Consider the following 22,258-nt stretch of genomic DNA (forward strand, 5'->3'; position numbering starts at 1 on the left):
TCAGCTCTACCCCGGGCCAGGGCCCTACAGGTAAGTTGGGTATGTAGCTTAGGCCTTTGGCCATAAGGGATAATGTCATAGACAGCCGTCGAACCGTCCCAGGGGCGACTCCCGGTGAAATGGTAGAGTTGGTACTTAGTGTTTTCCATGATTCTGGTCTGCACTCCCCTCAGCATGGCAGCATGGGTATACTGTTCCCCATAGTGTCCCCTCAGAGGACGCAGTTCGAAATTCCCTTGACACGGAACGTCTCAGGTTACGAATGTAACCATGGTTCCCTGAGAGGGAATGAGACACTGCGTCCTCTAGCTCCCTGCCATGGTTCGGACGCAAGCTTCACGAAGAAGATAAGTGACGGGTCCTACGGGTGCGTATTTATAGTCGCACTGGTAGTGACGTCAGAGGCTGTCGCCGGCCAACACGTTGGTGTTTTTCAAAGTATGCTTCAGACATGGGTCACGACGAGGTGTTCCCCATAGTGTCCCCTCAGAGGACGCAGTGTCTCGTTCCCTCTCAGGGAACCATGGTTACATTCGTAACCTGAGACGTTTTTCAACCATTCGGCTTTAAACGTTGAATCAACGTTGTTTCAACGTTGAAACCACAACTGACTTTATTTCAACCATATTTCAACGTTGAAGGTCGGTCATGTGCCGGGCTGGGTCTTCTCTTAGTCATGCAGTTTACCCTTAAAGCTATCCCAGCTTGCCATCAGCACACACCCAAGCCCATCTTATATTCACTCACATCAGGTGCTGTGAACATCACTGACACGAATGCATCTAAGGTCCTTGTCCTCACCTTGGCATCATATTGAATGAATGTATCCTAACAAGGTAGTGTCACAATCACTGAACTGAGTAATGGATCTACATTGGCACAAGGTCTCTGCTCTTCCAACCATGCAATGTCATACGGCATGGCCTTGCTGGGCTATCTATTTACATTGAACCCTCACACGAGCACATCACCTCTGTTGGAGCATGCCGAGCATGGCATTATCAGACATCCTTAACAGTGGGTTATTTTAACATACACAAATGACTATAAATGTGATTCCGTATCAATATATTGCTATTGATGATGAGGCATTTGGATTTAGTATTGCCTTATTAAGGCGTCTTGTGTTGATTCATGTATGAAAATACTGAACAGATTTCTTCGTTTACTTCCTTTTCTTTAAATATGTTATTAATTTATCTAACTATATGTAGATTTATCTCAATTATTATTTATATAAGGGTTTTCAAGCCATAAATTTTTTACGCTAATTAATTGCACAATGTGCTGATTAAATAAATCAATTAATTGCATATAAATTAACTCCCAAAAGATAACCTGAAGTCATTATTGTGTTAAAAGAAAAAACATAAATAGACATAGATATAAAAAAGTAGCTATAGAAAGAGAAAACATAATTAGTTAGACACTGTTCAGTGATGGCTTGAATGCATTTACACAGTTAGAATTACATAAATTATGCTGTGATATAAATGGTTTTTAATAGGAATTAATTGGTTTAACATTGAAATATTAAATAATTTTCAAAAGAAAATTTTTATTATTCTGAAAATATTAAAGGGGTCCTATTATGCTTTTTCACTTTTTCAACTTTAAAGGGTCATGAAACCCCCCATTTCAGCACAGGTTAGTTCTCACCACGGTTTAAAAAAATGCTAAAAAAGTGGGCGTGGTGTGCAGGGACCGGGGGAGGGGGAAGAAAGAGGGGAGACAGACAGCACACACAGCTTTGCGTTCAGAAAGTTTCATTTCGCTCCCATCTAGCTAAAAGCACAAATAAATGCACAGCCATTTGCACTCTGCATCGAAAACATATTACACATTCAGTTATTTAGCAGACGCTTTTATTCAAAGCGACTCACAAATGAGACATATATATTATTCTGTGGCGTTTATATAAGCCTTCTGACAGGTTGTGTAACAGAGCTTATAAAAACGGTTACACTCACCAAGTGAATGAATCGCGTTTGTGCCGAACTCTTATTACAAAGAAAAAACAAACACTCTTCTGCAATCCATGAATGTTTCTCTGTTAATGTGTGCGATGTCATTTCACAGTCTGATGAGTCTATCATAGCAAATGAACACATGCTGTTGTGAATAATTAAGCGAAGCTCTTCTCATAGGATAAACACGCAATCTCATGAATAATTGAATAGACACCGACGCGTCATCAATGTACTATAGTCCATTGCCACGTCAAAAATCGTGACGTCAACACAATGTAGATTCTAAATCCGGAAGATGAAAATGGAGCAAAAAAGCTTAAAATTAACCAATTTTCTCCAACAGTTAAAATTAGCGGATGCTAACATTGTCTTCTATGATGTGCAACACAAACACCTCTGCTAAAATCTTAGAATAAGTAGTCTGGGGTTTCATGACCCTTTAAGTTAAGTTAGTCTGTAATGTTTTTGTTTGAGCACAAAAAAGATCTGCAAAGTTACAAAGCTCAAAGTTCAATTCAAAAGGAGATATTTTATTTAACAGAAATCACTTCAAAAACTACAATTAACGACTTGTTTGGACTACAGTGCATATTTTCTGGGATTTGTGATATCACAAAGATTGACGAATGGGACGAGACCTGGTTGAGCTGCACCTCTTTAAACTAAAAATCAATGAGTGAGTCATTCAGTCATTTTTTCAACTGATGATTGAAATGGTTGAAATGACTCTATACGAATGGGTCACTGAATCATTGGTGTACTGCTTTTTTCCAAATTTGGATTCATTTAGTAACGAAACACCATTTTGTGTTTAGAAGTTAATATAGAAACATTATTGCTTATTAAAAAAAAGATTATGTATGATATTACATATAGTACAAAAGTAGTATTAATATACAATAGATATTAAATGTATTTGTATAATATAGTATTTAATAATATATATTTTTATAAGTATAATCTTTTCAATTCTATAATTTCAAATATATACATTTAACAAATTATTTAACTGAAATGTAATTTATTTTATATTCATATACTATTTAATATATATTGTTTTATACAATAACGATAATAGTAATAATATATTTATAAACTTAACACTTCAGTTAAACAATTTGTTACATGTGTAATGTGTAATGTGTGTGTGTGTGTGTGTGTGTATTACAGTAATCAGTGCTTGTCAGATCTCCCAGTACCAGTAACCTCTTAAAACACTCACATTGAGCTGGAACAATAGCTATCTCTAGGCAAGACTTCATGTAACATTCATGAAGCTCATGTTTTTCTTTTTGAAGGAAATGCTTTTGTTTGTTGAGAAGTTTTGAGGGGTGGATAACGTCTTGGTTATGTATGTAACCCTCATTCCCTGAAGGATGGAGCGGAAACGACACGTCGGTGACCGACGAATTGGGATCCCTTCCAAAGCAGCATGGATGCTGCCCCTTCCAGTGTCCTGTGCGAGCCACCTGCGCCCCTTTTTGGTATAGGCCAGGGATCGCAACAAGAAGACTAGTCACTGTTGTCATACCACTACACACTCAGTGAGATTGGATAATATTGGGAAAACGTACCCGTTCCATTTGAAACAGGAATGTTACAGAAGCCCCATCCTTCCTGAATGAGTTTTGGAAGCACTTACACATATGAACACAGTCTGCCTGGAGACCTGTTCTAGGGGCACTCTTGCCTGAAGGAACGAAAGTCTGACGACGGGGTAAAGGTTTGGTCTGTGGTGCGGAAGGATCGACACATGAAAGTATGCATCCTTCAGGTCAATCGCATCTGGTGCGTGAGTAGGGCCTTTGTTGATGATGCTTCTGCCTGCTGGCAATAGAGGAGGATGAGTGTGGTCCGGTGTTGATCTGTCTGTGCCCTCCCGGGACCCAGAGATTGTGAAAATTGCTCTTTTGTCAAGAATTTGGTTGCCGTCTACTGTGAGGTTGATGTTGGGGCAAAATGAAACAAAATATTCTCCACCCAGCCCTGCTCCAGAGGACGGAGTGGTGTGTTTGATGGGGGACTGGACGGGCGGGACAGCCTACCTACGCCCGGCTCCACGGCGCTGCTTGGCTGGGGTGCTGCTCCACCAGGGGGATCGCCATATACCCCTTTGCTGCACCACCGTCGAGGGTGGAGGAGGAACCAGCAGGCCGGTTTATAGCAGTAAAAGGTGACGTCCATGACCTGGTGAGATCCTCATGCACCGCTGTGAAGAAAGGCACTGGGGCTGGGCACTGAGAACCACCGCGAGAGGTTTCCACTCGAGCCCTTTCCTCTCGGCTGCCCAGGAAAGCATAGCTTTCTCTGGATCCGATTCAGGCATTGTCACTGTCCCGGAGGGTGGCAGTGCAGCCAAATCCCCCCTGGAGGTAACGAAATCTGGTCCGCAACTCCGAGATGGTCATCTTCCTGCAAAGGGGACATGACTCATCCACGAATGCCACCTCAACGTGTTTAATGCCCAGACACGTGAGGCAGCGATCGTGACCATCACCCTGCACTAGGTAACGACCACATCCAGAAACGCACAGGTGAAAAGGCATCTTTAAAAAGACGATCCGTCATCTGTCACTTTGTAGACCCATTTATACTGTGAGGAAAAATAGTAAGCATGATATTTAAGACAACGTTTTACTAAAATGTAATTATTAGCTTTTATAAGTCTATAATAACTTATTTAAATACTTTATGCATCTTTTTATATATTAAAATATTATAGAAACATTTTTGTTTGATTGGTTTTCTAAACACTTATACAGTACATGTGTTATGAGAATTCATTATGAGCTGTAGTTAAATTCCTCCACTCTTTCACTGCAAAGGGTTTAAGCGTCTGCTTAGTACAGTGTGTGAATGAGTCCCCAGAATAACAGAGAATGTGTGTGTGTGTGTGTGTGTGTGTGTGTGTGTGTGTGTGATAAAGGGAGATGAGAAAAGGGAGAGAGTGAGCTTGGTGGCAACACAAGCCAGTCCAGATTGAATGCGATGCTCTTGGGTTTAATGCAAATCCTCTAGAGATCGCAGGCAGTGTGGAGGTCACAGGAGAGAAGCCCAGCTCTGGTGCTCTGCCTGCCAATAAGAGGGATTCACAGCAGCAAATGGGATTCAAGGCTTTCACTTTGGCCAGACTGCTCTCCTGTTTGGGGAATGAATTTTTTAGTGTTTTCTCCCAGGGAGTGAAAGAGCACATGTATCAGCCTGACCACCATGTAAAAATTTGAGAAAGTGGACCAAAGGGCCATTGTCACTCAGCCTGTCTTCCCTTTGGGAACAGATACTGACTATGGCGAAGATAGATCCTGAAAATTCACAATTGCCGTGGCCTATTTGTTAGGGTTTAATCATGGGTTTAGCTTTTTCTGTACAAAAAAGCCCTCTTAAACAGGAATAGAATGTCTGACCCACGTGTTCAGTTACTAAATGCATTTGTTTCTAATGTGCTGTTTAGAGTGAGGTGATTTTTTCTCCTGTGAACAACTGAACAAAAATATGCAATATATATAACGTAATATTGTACTGCTGTAATATGTCATGTGTGTTAAAAAGATACTGTCAGGACCAAGGTTTATTTTTATTTTATTCTGTGTGTCATCAAAAAAGCCAGTCAATCAAATGCTCATAAATATGCTTTTTTTATTTTTTTATTTTTATTTATTATTATTATTTTATTTTTTACATTTTTATAGAATTTATTAAATATTTTATTTTACTTTAATCTGTGTGCCATTAAATAGTGGAAAGGCATTCACTCAACTGCCCATAAATCTGTTTGCTTAATTATTTACTTATTTATCTGAATCTCAGTTATGACATCAGCCAGTTAGATAACTAAGCTTCAAGCACAAGCACTTTGTTTTTATTTTACTGCAAGGCATCTATAGACTTGGATCCTCAATGCTTTATTCTGAGTTTATTTTGTTTCATAATAGATTTCATAATGGGATTCTGTTGTTCTCACTAGCTGGGTTTCCATCACCCTGTTTTATTGTGCATTTTTAAGTATCACATCTGAATTGTGTGATGGATATGCTGAATTTCGAATAAAAATGCCTTAATTCACAAAAAAGTTTTTACGCTTGCTTGAGGTGGTTATTGACTTTTTGAAAAAGGTATAATGCAAATAATGGGAGATGGAAATGCATTTTGCGTATAAATTCCTCCAAGCACATCAAAAAGTCATGTTACGTTAAATCCTGACTAACCAGTGGACCAATCTTGTTCAACAGCATCTGAAATGTTGTTACATGGTCATTCGGAAATGAATCCGAGCAAAGTTTGTCATCAGAGTATTTCTGTATAATTACCTCCCAGAAATGTTAAATGACTGCGTTCCCAAACAGCAGCACCCACCTCTGAAAGCAATAAGCGCATTCATTGAATTTTGTCTGCTGAGGTGCAAGTAATTTATTATATAACAAAATTATTATAAGTAGCTTCTCCTACTTTTCTTAGTGATGTATAGTGCCAGTTTATCAGGAAGTGACGATTTAGTTCTATTTGAATCGTTGGATGGAAACAGTGCTTGTTCGCAAATGTTTTGTGTGATATTCCCATTTTGTACGTAAGTTAAATTCGCAACTTTGGATGGAAAGCCAGCTACTGTGGGTGTGCACTTCAGACTCTCTTGTCTCTTTAGTTTGACAAGAGACAGCAGCAGAAAAATCATACTGGAAGGTGATACTCATTCCTAAAGGCCACTGGGGTTACATAAATCACCCAGTGACAGGAATAAAACAAATCCCCCTCCGACTTTTCCCTAGGGATTGCACACTTACAGTAGCCCTATGGATTTTGGCCAAAACTGAGAAAAAGTAGGAAAGATCCTCCTGTCTGCCCTCTCATCACTGCCTGCCGGACATCTCGGCATGGATGAAAGAACATCACCTACAGATCAACATGGCAAAGACTTGTCTTCTGTTCTACTCCAACTCTACAGCATGATTTCACCATCCAGCTAGGTTCTTCTACAACTACCCCATCAACTTAAGTCAGAAATCTTGGTGTAAACTTTGATTACCAGCTGACCTTTAAAGACCACCTTGCAAATACTGCTCTATTTTCAGGTTTCCATTGCACAACATCGGAAAGATCAGGCCCTTTCTAACGGCGCATGCTGTACAACTTCTTGTCCAGGCCCTTGTCAATTCTAGGCTGGACTATTGCAATGCTCTTCTGGCTGGACTTCCATCGAGCACAATCAAACCTCTACAAATGATTCAGAATGCAACAGCACGACTGGTCTTCAACAAACCCAAAACTTAGGGTTAGGGGTTGATTAAATCCCTTACCATAAATGTGAGCAGGTTTAGAAAGAACCTATAATTATGGAGACAGTGATTTTTATGAGAGCATTAAAGCTATCATGGCCAATACATCCAGAGGGTTTAATTGCTCCTTGCACTAATTCACACTAACAGACACATCCTGTGAGAGGAGAGAGATCCATAAGGGTGTGAGTGAGAGAAACGTTTTTTTAAAGCTTTGATGCTTGCACATTATGCAAAGCCTAATCTTAAAAAAAAAAAGTCTATCCTAGTGGTGAGTGTAGAGTTACATAAGACACATTTATGATAAGCTTTGCTTTTAGATGGATTAGGGTAATCAGGGACCAGTGATGACACCTAATCTCTGATGTGTATATGTCTTGTTCCATCAAGTATATTGCAGAATATGTCCTTAAATTACCCTGTGAAATTTTTAGAGTTTACTGGCACTTGCTTAAAACAAATTCTAGGCATTCCTATACAATAACTCAAAAATAAGTCCTGGATTGTTTCACTAGCAATGTATGACCTGATGAAATGTACATCCTTGCTGAATTAAAACTATTTAATAAAAGTATAAAAAAAACATACCCCAAACTTTTTTAACTATACATTGAATGTCATGTTAGAAGCTTTGGATAAAAGTGTGCAAATGTAGGTAGCAGCTGGTCCGATTGGAGATTAAGGATCCCAGCATGCCGTATGATTATGTGCTAATGTCTTTTCACCATAGGGTGCCACCTGATTCAGATGCCATTGCTGCCTCTGCTGTGACACCACCTGCTGCGGCTGCAAGTCAGGGCAAACCATCACTGCGCAGGATCAAGGGCCGCATCCACAGAAGCAAGAGCCTGGACAGTATAGATCTACTAGACTGCAATGTGAGTCAGTACAGTGCATGCAGAGATGATGTCATTCAGTCACTTGTTTTTCACAGGCGTGAAAACACCTACTGAGCATGTGGCGAGAGAGTCATCAACTTTGTTTGTTATAGGAAGAAATGAGTTACAAATGCCTCTATATGAATGTCTCAATTGCAACAGTTTTTTTTTTCTTTTTTGATTTCCTTGTATGTAATCCTGATACTGTGATGCAGTCGTGACCTAATGGTTAGAGAGTCGGACTTGTAACCCATAGTTTTAAGTATTGGTACCGGCAGGGATTGTAGGTGGGCGGAGTGAATCTACAGCACTCTCTCCCACCCTCAATACTACAACTGAGGTGAGACCCTTGAGCAAGGCACTGAACCCCCAACTGCTCCCTTGGTGCTGCAGTAAAAATGGCTGCCCACTGCTCCGGCTGTGTGTGTGTGGGTGTGTGTGTGTGTGTGTGTGTGTGTTCACTACTCACTGCTGTGTGTGCGCACTTGGATGGGTTAAATGCAGAGCACAAATTCCGAGAATGGGACACAATACTTGGCTATAGGTCACTTGACGCAATGCTACACATCCTTTAAACTGTTGCAAAGTGAGCCATATAGTAATAGTTCATCCAAAACATTTTGCATTAAATTACTCACTTATATGTTGTTCCAAACCTTATTTACTTGCTTTTCTGAGGACTTAGAACTTTAAACTTATGCAAAATTGTCATAAAAGTATCAAGCTTGAGCACTAGGTTTAAGTTTTCTGAAGTCATACATAAGCATTGGGTGACATTCAGACTATGATTAAATTAATTTTAATTCATATTCTTTTTTATATTTAAACCAAAATTAATTTGACCTGTGCACTGGATCAATTGATTCATTTTAAAGATTTGACAATGATGTTTTTTTACACACCAGACAATGCTACTTCTCTCATGAACTTTCATAAGCATGCTAAAGAGAGAATTTTCAGTTTAGGATTTAGGGAATAATGTTCCTCACACAAAGCTGTAATGTGACTTAAGAAAACTTGGAATGTATTATGATTGGAAGACTTTTATGTTTGTTTTACATCCTTTTTAAAGTTAAAGTTTTACTTCTTTTGTTTGCGGAAAATAGAAAGTAATATGATTTGAAATAACACTGGGTTGAGTAAATAATGACAGAACATTTATTTTTGGGCAAAAAATGTCTTTAAAGTAATCTTAAAATAATCAATCCTAACCTGAATATAACTGTTTTATTATGACTGCATTGTCAGAGTACTCACTGTTTCCGTATGCCAAGGTGCTGTTAAATATGGATGTAAATGGATTTCTTCTTCTTCTTCTTCTTCTTCTCTCATGAGATTTACTTAGCACAAGGGTCTAATTTTTTATTTAATTTGAGATGTTCACTTGTATCAAAACAAGCTATTTTTTACTCAAAGCATAACATAATTTACGGCTACATGTCCAAATTAAATGGAGCATGGCTTCTGGACATAAACGTACTGATCTCGCTACTATTAACTATTAATATTGCATCAGTACATCAGGTCTGCGTTTCATCAAAACCCATGAACAGTTAACAGTTTTTATTCAGAATTAGACCATCACCATGTTCATACCATTCAGTAACAATTATAGTCTATTTACCTTAAGACCTTTTTATTGATCCAAGACAATAAACACTTCAGTGAAGTGGAGTTCATTTGTACCCCTGCATTGTAAATAACATCAAATGTATTTAGATGTCGATTTTTGTGCATGCCCTGTCTTCTATATCTTCCTTTACTAGCAGAGACATTATCATTATTCTTTTGGGGTTTAGACAGACATCAAGACTTACCAGAGCGTAACATTAGGCTGTTTAAATATCATTAGGCAGCTGAGAAAAATGCATTGGACAGGTTTTCTTCTACATGCTTTAGCCCCGAAGCGCAGGCTGACAGACAGCAGCACAGTAGGTGGCATGTCCCCATTCATATTCCTGCCTCTGCCAGATGATATCAGATCATGTGATGTGCAAAGCAAAAGTGTCAGTCACGTGAGCATGTGCAAAACTCGCTGACGTCAGAGATGTGGAGGAGTGGTGCCATTAAACACCAGAGGCATATGTCTGTGCGTATGTGTTTGTGAACATGCTGTATTTGCATGTGCATGTGGATGTGCGACATCCTACACCATTAACAGATGAGCTGCCAGTAAAACTGGTGTATATGTGACCCAGAGCATAAGACAATTGTTTAATGTGGTCTGAGTGGGGTTTCACACAGAGAAAACTTTAAAAAATTCCATATGTCAGAGCTGAGTGGTTTATTTTAGTGAGAAATTAGAGGAGTAATCTCACAAATTAAAAGGGTAAGCGGCTTGATTCAAGCCCTAAAAACCATGATATCCCTGTGAATCAGTGGTGAGCTGAAAGCCGCTTGCCTGGCCCTGGTCATCTCATGTGCACTCACAAAAGACAGCCGTGTGGGGGAAGGGGAGGTCTCTCTTGCAGCAACAGCACCAGTTTTCAGAAATCCAACATCATGCTAATATGTCACTAATCCACTGCAATATAGTGTTTTAAGAGAGCTGTGACACAGATGTTAGTTTTAAATCATATTTGACTGAAAATAATTTTTCATCTTACAACAGAGATATAGACACTTACACGCCAATGTAAACACTATAAACACTGCACCAGGCAGGATTTTCCACTCAGAATTTCATTGAGAGTGTCTTCTCGGTCTCTGATTTTGAATAGACTGTGAATTGAGGGAGCAAACAGGATGCAGATTTGCTTTTCAAATCTGAATGTTGAAGTACAATTAAAAATAACTGAAATAAATTAATAATAATGAATGTTTTTTTGCAACTTGATATGTTGGCTTGGCAATATCTTGAAAGAAAGAAAGAAAGATAGATGTGTAGATAGATGTCTAGATTGATAGATGAATGGATGGATAGATAACTTAAGATAACGATATTAGTTCACACCAGATATCGTTTGTTTATTCTAAGACAGCAGGATGGATTCTGATTGGCTGTCAATTTTTTGTCGTTCATCACCTGCAAAAAAATAGGGGGAAAGTCAGAATTGTGAAAGATAAAATCAGAATTGCAAGAAAGAAAGTCAGAATTGTAAGAGAAAAAGTCACAATTACCTATTTAATTTTTTTCATTTTGAAACGAAAGAAGTGTCTATAGTATAAAGAACAAAAAATGCATAAGCTGTGTTGAATTTCAGTAAATTCCACTTTCTTTCATTCCAATTCGATTTCTAATTTTCCCATTTAACTTCCTATGGAGCATGATCAATTCATTTGAAATTTCACTTCGTAAATTGAAAGGAAGCAGTATATCAGTAACTGTGAATTTGGAAGCATTTCATTTTGTGATTTCACTGGAACGGAGAGCGTTCAGATAAGAGATATTTTTGACAGCTGTGTGTGGCGCAGCAGCCTATGCCTGAAGATAATACTTAATATAATGAACTCCAAAAATGTTTAGAACTAGAGAGGATTCAGAGTGAAATATCCTCAGATGGCTTACTGTAGCTACTGCTTTAGTACAGATGATAAGAGATCACACAAACCATAGATTTTTAAGATTTTTATGGGTCTAAGATTAAAGACGGGTGATTGCAGCCCCCCTAAATAGGGTGTACCAATACCTACATATGATTGCTTTTATACAGATGGCCACTCTCTGTATTCTCTTGGGTGCCTAGGTGCTTGATGTAGTCTTTAGTCATTTTGCTTTAGCCATTTGTGGAGTAATTAACCTCTCCTCCCCGAGCTTCTGAAACTGCCACCACCTTTGTTGGAGTGATTTTTCCCTGTTGACATGTAATTGCACCATCGACCAAAAGAGAGTGTGTCCATATGTGCCTGTGTGTGTTTTTGTACACGTGTATGAGTATTTTGAGAGCGGGGCAACCCTACAGTGGCAGCCTGATTGTAGCCTGTACGTGAGGAGACTGTATAGTAGCTAAATTTAGAAATGGTCTCATTGCAGTTCACATAAGTTAATTCATTATTGATGTGAAGGATGTAGATGGGGCTGATGGCCAGGGAAATTTAAAGCCTGTCTGGCCTCTAATCCAGCTCTGTTCAAGTGAACAGCTACAGATGACCAATCATAAAGCTAATGATGGAATGGGGTATATGGCACACGTGCCTAGCTGGGAGTATTTATTTGGCTGATAAAGTTCAATCACTGAAAGATGAAGCTGTGTTATTATACTGAATCATTTGATACATTATGCAGCATATGGTCACATGCTGAGAATGAATGAGTGTGGAACGAAATAGGATTCCAGGCGTGAACACAAATCAGTTAAATGGCTTATGAAGCTGTTTTTTTTCACACCATTAGCACAAATTGCTTCATGAATCATATCTTTTTTTGTACACTTTCAATGAAAAGTTTGGGGTCAGTAAGATTTATTTTCCCCTTTTTTAATACTTTTCTTTTTTTCTTTCAGCAAGTGAGCTTTAAATTGGTAAATTTGACAGCGATGGGTAAGGGTAATAAAACTACAAATGGTCATCAGAGAGTTGAAGAAAATGAAAAAGGATGTGAGAAGCCTAGACAGATTATGTGTGTGGGAAAGAAATGGATTGCCAGTGAATGTGTAAGAGAGAATCATCTGTCTTTAAATGCAAAATAGCTTCTAAATTATGTGTGACAAAAGAACATGGATCAATAATTTAGAGCAAACGACTGTGACTGAGGAAGACAACGGTTTGGGATGCCCACTGCTGCATGAGTCGTTGACCTGCTCTCCACTGGCTCTTGTGAAATGTAATCAGCTATTTTTTCTCATGCTTTAATAACAACTGGTATGAAGTTTGAAATAATGTACTAAGTAATGTTTACACACATTTACATTCACTGTTTTTATCACTCTGCTTGAGTGAGTCTGGAGGTTCAATCTTTTCACCAGTATGTGGCGACAAGAGACTCATTTTATAAGTGAATTATTCACTCAACCGATTTATTCAGGAACAAAACAAGTTATCGGCTGCATCCAAAATCACATTTTCTCTGAGTATATATTTCTCATGAATAAGCAATTACTTACTTACTTTTTACCATTAAAAATCTATGTTCTGTGCAGTATGAATAATCTGGACGTACTACATTACTCATGTTGTCATTGTCATGTGATTTACCAATGAAACCGTGTGTTGCTCAGAATATATACTGTATGGTTAATTTAGCTTTGTTTAAATTTTTTAGTTTTTGTAAAAAAAAAAAAAAGAAAAAAAGAAGTATAACTGGAAAAATTGTTACATTTACATTTATGCATTTAGCAGATGCTTTTATCCAAAGTGACTTACTTATTCAGGCTACAAATTATATATATATATATATATATATATATATATTTTTTTTTTTTTACCAGTATTTTTTTTTTACCAATACATTTTACCTTTTTTCTCTTTTTCCTCTCTGTCAGCAGCTGCCAAGTCATATTCCAGCAAATAAAAATCTGTTCTGGATATTTTGAAATCTCACAATGGTCAGTCTTCATCCAATGTGCTTGATTTAATCTGATGGCTGATTTGGTTATGAAAGACTAAGCAGTGAATTAGGACCTCGCTGCATATTAACCACTCATTCAGTATCTGGGGGCAGCGTATATTTAATATCTCAATAACTGTGTAAATTTTCCTTTTCAGCATGAAAATCACTAAGAATAGAAAAAAAACTCTTACTCACAGATGCCTTGCATTGGATTGGCTGTAATGCAATAAGCACAACAGGAAGAAAATAAGCAAGAAAACAAACAACATTACCCCAGCACACTAGATTAGCTTCTAATGCACATTTGCTAGCCATATGCTACCAATGGACAAACAGGTGATTATCACTGTGTCTGATGAGATGTTGCTGTCTGAGAGGAACACAATCATTGTGAGCTGTTGTTCTGCCAGATATCACCCCTCCCCCTCTATCACCGACCCCACGTCCCTGCCTGGCACCAGAACAAACCCTAAATGCTACTTAACACAAACATATACATCGCTGCACAAGAGACTTGGATATACAGATGGATCCGAGACACGCTGCCTTTTGTAGTCTAAAACTATATTTAAGCTTAGACCCCTTTTAGCTCAAATACTGTTGTTTATGCCGGGTAATAACAAGACTGGATATTAAACGAACTCTTGCTCTGTAGAACACACTGTTCTTTTGAGATGTAGCTTGCTACATGCTATTATTAAAAGCCTTTGTTTCCTTAGGTCTTAATAAAATAAGGCAATTTCTTTAGGTATGTGGAGCTGGCAGTGCCGCACTAAGCCTTTGCAGGATCCTGGCTAACGCAGCTTTGGGGGTCCCCTTCTGTTACATTCCAATCATAATCAAAAATGCAATCAAACACTGTATAAAGATGTGCACAATATACTCATGAAATAAAAACTCAGTGCGCACTTCATAATCCCATAGGAAGCCAAAAATGATGTACATAAACAGTATTATTGAGTAATAATATTACAAATCAACAACAGCCCAGCAAATAAAATTAAATATCACACACCACTAAAAGGACTTCTTCCAGCAATTCTTATAATGCGCTAGAAGTTATAGACATTTAAAAAATGTGTAATTTTGTTTCTCTATTTAACAACATTAACTTACAATAGTGAAAGACATCTTCCCTCGGGTCTTTGTATTTGTATTTATCAAGCACTGATAAACACAACAGCAGTTGACCATAGAGCTGTACAAATACAATAAAAACCAGTAAAAAAAGAATAACATCAGCAAACTCAAAAGATAATTTAACATACCAATTTTAAAAAGCCAATAAGAAAATAAGATTTCAGTTTAGTTTTAAACTTTAAGCTTTCACAGATAAAGGAAGGTGATTCCGTAGCCTCGGTCCAACTATTGCAAATAGGAAAAGGTAGATAGTATGTTTTCTAGCGGGATGTTGTGCTTACGATCAATATTCACATCTTTGCATTTAACCAAGCTTATTTACAGAAATCAAAACACGAGTCCCGCTCGCTGTGAAGCGGGAACGACTGGCGGCAGAGGATTCCGCTTGGTCTTAAAGCTTTCCTTGAGCGGCAATTCAAACTATGCTTTGGAAAAATAATCATTTTTTTGTTATTTGTATGGTCTAGGTGGTCATTTGGCGTATGCCTGAAAATATGGGACAAACTGATGCCTTAAATACAGGACGATTCTGTATTATATGTAATGGTCGGCAACCCTAAATAATAAAATGCAAAAGATAATTGACTCGGGGGCCCTGGGCTGCAGCCCATGTTGCCCATTCGGATAACGTGGCCCTGGAAGCTGGTGATCATTTATTGGGATTTGAGTGTTTAAAATGAAGCTTAGAAACATGCCTGAGGATGTTCCATTACTTCAAACCATCATACATTTTACATGGACATGCGGAAGGTCAGGGGAGAAATCAAGGCTCTGAAGCAATTGATTGAATTTTGATTTATGATGAGCTGTCGCTATGAGTGGATTAGGTGTGTACCTGTGTCATGCTTGATACTTTCATACTTGTGTATTGAATTCTGTCATCATAGATTCTCCAGATCATCAAATTGCATTATTATGATTATCTTTATGTGCAGCATTTTTTCAAAGTAAATGCTGCTTAGCTTATTAATATAGACAAAGCACGTTTAGCTGTTTGCAGGATGCTTTGAGCAGCGAGAACACTTTGTCATTCCCACCCTGGTGTTTCATATATCAGAATGATGTATTATATCATTATATTGCGTTATGCACACAGCGTTTAGGATGTATTATGATAATGTGCGCCCATTGGTTTGGTTTCACTTGCATTTGCTGCACCATTGCAACATCAAACACCAACAGGTTCAGTCACCCCTGAAAAGCGCCTGCCACCACTGATTCTGTGTGAGCCGGAGGATTCAAGTCTTTTGGTCTGTTGCTATGGAAACAGCTGGCCAATGGCAGAGAGGGGAGAAGAAGAATGTTTCTTGGGAAATTCTTTATTTAATGAGAGTGCATACGAGAACGAGAAACTGAGCGGGGCTGGTGTTGATAAAGTGATTTACGTAAGACGTGAAAGTGAGTGAGGGAGAGTGAGCAGACACACTATTTATACAAGATCAGATCTTTCTTTGAACTGAAGATGGGGGTGTCTTTAGGCGTACATGTGTATTCATATCAGCTCTGCTTGCTCCTGAATTAAACTGAGCGGTTTAATTCTGAGAAAGGCTACAGTAAGGTTGTACAGTAAGAGGACGAAAGCCATGTTGAGCAGCTTTGGGCTGGGAGGCTGCATGTCTTTTTACAGGAGACCGACAAATAACAAAAATAAGCATTCTGCTTCACTTACCTTAACAAATTCATTCCTTTTTACAACTCCACTGGTGTGGGTGATGTCTGAGATTAAAAAAAGCATCTATGCAGGTGAATGAAATGTGAGATGTTTGTTCTTTTATTTTTTATTTGTTGTCTTTCCTCAGCATTATGACTACAATGTTTGCTCATGATTACCCCCCCCCCCCCCCTTGATTTTAAATATGGACACAAGAGCATATCCAGGTCATATTTCAACTCAAAATGAAAATGTAAATCATAAATAAATCAAAATGTATATTATTCAAGAAAACGAAGCAGTGTTTTTTTAGTATAATTGGTATACTTTTTTTTGTTAATATTTTGAATTTAATTTAATTTTTATATTTTCTGTTTTAATTTTAAGTTATGTTAACTTTAAGTTAAATTTTTAGAAATGTGTTTTGCCATTTTATTAATTTTTTATATGTATATACCGGTAATTTTTTATGAAGTTTTAGTTTTTAGTTTTCATTTATTTAGTTATAGTTATATGAAGACTTCAACTGATATTAAACATGGGAAATATGTATATACATTTTATTTCATGTAATGTTTGTTTTAGTAATATTAAAGTGATGAAAATGTTAATCCTAATTTTTCATGGTTTAAGTTGTAGTTTTAGTTAAAGATAATAACCCTAAATTAAGCTTGTTTTAGTACAACTGATTTGTTTTTTCCCCCCATAAACTATTCTGAGAAAGAAATCTAAGTGCTTCATGTTTTTTGTGCTATTAACTCATGTAAACATGAATCAGTTTTGTTACTCACCTGTACCACTTGTGCATTGTTTTTCAGGTAGGTAAGTGTCTTGGAGACATTGCCAGAGTTCTTCTGGATGGAGTCTGTCTCAGTTTGTTCTGTTTCTTCATGTTATTCCAGACAGACTGGATGATGCTGAGATCAGATCTCTGTGTGGAGTCAGACTCCTTGTGCAAACAAAAATATTATTACAATTAATTGCAAAAATAATAAACTGACGTGACATATAACTGATATAACTGACTTAAAACCATTTTTTGTTGGTGAAAATACTAGTGGCCTAAGACTTTTGCACAGTACTGTACATCAATATGAATCATTTTGCACTTGGAAATGTGGAAAGAGCACAGTTAACTTATAAGTGAGGTGATTATACAGTATGTGCTCTGTTGGTTTTAGTTTTCATGAGCAAACAGTGTTTTTTCTTTGTCTGGAGCTGTGTGTTTTGTACCCAGCATAGCCCTGCACCCTCAGGCTTGATTCATCATGGTCCATTCCCTCTGCTGTGCCCCATTAGGATCAGAGCTGCTATTTCTGTCCTCTACCTGTGGCAGGGTGCTCCCTGCATTGCCTTTATGCCTCCTCGGCCAAATTCCATTAAATAAGGGAAGGGATTGTCTGAGGTTCCTTTTGGACAGAATGCTCTGGAGGAGTTTAAAGGAAGTGATGGGGTCTAATGGAAGCCTTTTAAAGAGGCTGAGCTGAGCTGGATCTACTTCAGTCAGTAAATAAACTGGCTGCTGTCCTGTGGTCTCTTGCCAGAGATTGTCATTGTATGCTTCTGTGTGTCTGAGAGAGAGGGAAAGAGAGGGGAGTCAGTTAGACACAGAAAGAGGTGTAAGAGGAGATTTGAGAAAAAGGAATACAAAATAAAACAGACGAAGGGAGATCGCTCTACTAATAGAGTCAAGCAGATATTGACTGTTCCCTTAAGCATGGGCTAAAGCAATTATGTGGAAAAAAATATATGTTGTCACATTGAAGGTCACAGGCCACTCAATGCTGGAGCATTTCCGCTTCAGTTGTTATTGGCCAGATTTATGATCCTTAGCTTTGATTAATGGCTTAATTAATGCTCATTTAAATTAAAAGAGTCTATCATGAAAGAGTCTGATTTAGACTGAGTTTAGTGCTTTGCTTTTAGAAGAAAGTTAAAGGTTTCTATCTCCTCCTCATTTTTGTGCTTAAAATGGATGCATGTTTAATGAATGTCAAATACATGCACACAGAAACAATGTGGTGATTATGTTTGGAGTCACAGAATTGTTCTACATAACACAACAGCAAGAGTCAAATGAGAGTATAAAAAATACATTGGAACATAGTAGCATAATACATTCATATTGTTGTTTATTTACATAAATTACTCCATGATGGTAAATTATCTTAGATTGAAGGTTACAGTTGTATGGCTTTAATGGACAGTTCAACCAAAAAATGAAAATTGGCATTGCGTAACCTTATGCTGTTCCAAACCTGTATGACTTTCTTTTTTCTTTGGAACATAAAAAGATATTTTGAAGAATGTTGGTAACAGTTCCAGTTCTCACTGTCTTTCATTATGGAAAAATAATAACAATAATAATAATAAAATAATACAATTGTATTCAATGGGAAACAAAATTCTTCAAAATGTCATCTTTTGTGTTTAATAGGGGGGGGGGGAAGAAAAAAGAAAGTCATACAGGTAGGTTTAGAATGACATGATGTTTTTTTGGTGCACTTTTTACTTTAAAATGCATCTTTCCTCCTTTTTACACCTTTAAAAAATTTTTTAAAATAAATTTACATAACTAGTAAGAAATATTTATTTCTAGAAATCCTAAAAAACATTCTCCGATATTTTTTCAAGTCATTCACAGTGTAAGGAAAACAGATGAATCACATGGTTGGAATTTCCAACCATGTGATTCATCTGTTTTTCTTACACTGTGGATTAAAATGCGACAAAAAAGTAAAAAAAAAGTTAAATATTTGATAAATGTTAAACAATAAAATATAAATACAACAAAATATCGCATTAGACTGAATGTAATGCTTTTATGGACTTGATGCTCAAATTGGCTGTATTTGTCATAGTGGCCTACAGAGGGCAGAATTTTACCACTTTCTAAATACACACACAGCATATTATCACACCTTATGAATATCAGTTAAAAAAAATAAAATTAAAATAAAACTTTCCTTTACTCCAGCTCATTGTGCCTCATTGCTGTATTTGAGTGCAGTGATGTCTTTTGCTCTGTTTGGGTTTGCCTTGAGAGCAACACTCAATATAGTTGAGCTTGTTAATTTGATTAGGCCTGCCATGCTGTGTAGAGCACAGTACTTTGCATCAGTGTGATGGGGGGACATGTAGGGGAGAAGACGGAGACTGTTCTTTCTCATACACACTCTGCCACCTCTTGCTTTTTTGTCCCGTACAAAGACTTACTGGTACAGTAAAGACGGATTGAAATAAGAAACTGTAGTTTGAGTGTATTGCGAATCAGAGAGTGAAGAATATGTCCTTGTACTTTGGTCAATTTTGAGAAGATGAAGAAAGGAGATTAAGGTTTCTCATCTTCAGGATGTGGATTTATGTAGCCTGTTTGAAGCAACCCTTTAAATGTTACATTTCTAAGTGACCTTGAGCTTTATGTGCTTCAAAAATACTGAAATAGAAGCTCATTAATTATGATATTTGACAGAAACATGCCCTGTATGTGACCAAACTGCAGGTTGACGTTTGCATATAGTCAGAAAGCAAGTGTTTTAATGTGGTACGTGTTGATTTTTCTCATGGGTCAGGCTTTCAGTGAGATTACTTTAGTAGTGAATATGATTTCTCCAATTAATGAAACAGCTTTTCCATGGCATCCATCTGCACCCAGATGTAAATAAGTAAACTTTACCATTTATGCGGTTATGCTTCTAGTCAGTGTTATAAAAGCAGGAAATAAAATGAGAAAGTTTTAGTTCTGTTAGAATTTAGTCTTTTTCTTCCAGTCTTCGAATTCTTATTCTCTCTCTTCCCAAATTTGTGAAATGTGGGAAGTGGTCCACAAAAACGCAAATTCATTGATATTTATTCATTTTAATTTAATAAGTTGTTTTTAATAAAAAAAATTTTTTTAAATCTTATATGTTTTATTTGAATCTTATATACACACACACACACACACACACACACACACACACACACACACACACACATACACACACGTTTATACTGTAGTATACATGCATGTTTAGAATGATGTCATTTTATTTTTTTCTCTCATAGGTTTTGGCCTGCCATCAGTAAAGCTGTTTATTAAATTTAAAAGCTACCTTTGGAGTGAATTGATTACTGTTGGAAAGGAGAAAGGGTGTAGATTTATGTAGCTGTCTGGATCTTGTGCAGTGCAGTTAATCAGTAAATGTCTGCTTCCTCCCTCTCCCTGCTAGTGACGTCTGTACCAGCCCTTATATCTTATAAAATAAATTCTTTGGTACAACTTATTTTGGAGACCCATAGCAATCATTCCCAGATGTTGTACTTGACAGTTATAGGGAGGTTTTCCTGAGATGTGTGCAAAATATTTCAAAATAGAAAAAAAAAAAAAAACTACCACCCCGGAATACTGGAAATATCGGAGTCTACACCCTTATCAGGAGGACTGAAGTGAAGCATGACGAAAGCATCTGGATTTAATAAGTGACCTGGGGAAAACATCTTGAAAAAGAGAAATAAAGAAGAAAAGTGAAAAAGGTGCGAGTGAATGTGTAGGGCGGATCTGGAGGAGAGAAAGAACCAGAGATGAAAAGGACAGTAAAAGATAAAGTGTTGTTCCAGTGCCCAGGAGGCCAAGATGAAAGGAAAGGCTAATTAATGTTGGTGATTAAAGCTCATGCTCTCTGACCAGCTGCTTGTGAATCTATGAAGCCATTGATCTTCTGAGAACCCACTGGCTCATCCAAACACACCAGAGCACTTCAGTGAACCTTTAATCCAGCTCACATGTATATGTGTTTGCATGCAGAAAAACATCTGTACATGGACAGCCAGATTTGTTACAGTTGCTTTCTTTTCATGTGTTGCCTCTCAGTGTAGATTTACCCGTTATATACTCAATTCATAAATGTCCGGCTCTGCTATGCAGGATAACTGCAAATGCTTGTATGCCTGTGAAATTGATTAGGTGTGTCTTCAGTTCTACAGAGTAAATCAGTGTTGAGCAGTATCTAAAGTGCCTTTTTCTAGCCTGACAGCCTTTAAAAACATGCATTTTAAAAACAAGCATTTTCGTGTGGAAAAACACTAGATGCGGGCAGTGTAATGATAAAAAAGGAAGGTTATCAAGTATGCTTTTTAACTTAAGAAGTTGGACTTATTTTAATTTGAGCGCCACATTTTTAGAACTCTTTGTAGAGTCAGAGACATCTGTCTGTTATAAATGTCATATTGTATTGCACCTGCAACTTGTTCTGCCGAGTGACAAGAGATAATAAAACACATTCTTGTCTCTCAGACATGTAGTGCTGAATCGCTGAAACCGATTCTAGTGAATCGTTCATCCTATAAGTTCTTCTCTTGTGTATGAAGTCAGTAAATCCAGTTTATTCTAGTGAATTGATTTGACCTTAATGGTCATCTCTTTCAAATAAAGTGCTAAAAAAATCAGATTCAGGCAGAGTCATTTCATTCAGACGTTGCTTGTAAATTAACACATTTTTTAAAAGTTTTGAATCCCTATTCAACATTTTGTTATTGTATACCATGTTTTCGTCTGTTATATGAATAAGGGATATTCTAGTGTTTGTGTGTGTGTGTGTGTGTACATTTAGCAGTTTAAGACTTATGTTGTCATCCTAATTGGAATAGTTTATTCATTCAAAAACGCTAATTCTTGTTACAGAAAACTCTTTTACCTATTCTTTTAACTCTTAAATTATATCATTTTAGAGATTTGTATAGTACAATTAAAAAAAAATTCTTAATTAGAAAAAAATTCTTAAAACTTCAATTTAACATTTCTTAGCATTTTAACACATGGGACCTTTAATTTTGTTGCTTATACAGCGCACTTTTTATGAATGAGTGGCTTTCATGTATTG

At 37.3% G+C, this 22,258-nt stretch overlaps 1 protein-coding gene across 17 annotated transcripts in view; it reads left to right on the plus strand.

Moving 5' to 3' along the window:
* The window catches only part of LOC132105458 (tight junction protein ZO-1-like), a 144,533-nt gene that overhangs the window by 35,143 nt on the left and 87,132 nt on the right, over positions 1-22,258 (plus strand). For all 17 annotated transcript variants that reach the window (XM_059510683.1, XM_059510582.1, XM_059510625.1 and 14 more), the window contains exon 2: positions 7,971-8,118. Coding sequence is in view for 16 of the 17 variants with exons in the window: in XM_059510582.1 (XP_059366565.1) it covers positions 7,971-8,118 (148 nt within the window). In the remaining variant the exon portion in view is untranslated. The remainder of the gene's footprint in view (positions 1-7,970; positions 8,119-22,258) is intronic.

Source organism: Carassius carassius, chromosome 2, assembly GCF_963082965.1.
Source record: "Carassius carassius chromosome 2, fCarCar2.1, whole genome shotgun sequence".
Classification (NCBI taxonomy): Eukaryota; Metazoa; Chordata; class Actinopteri; order Cypriniformes; family Cyprinidae; genus Carassius; species Carassius carassius.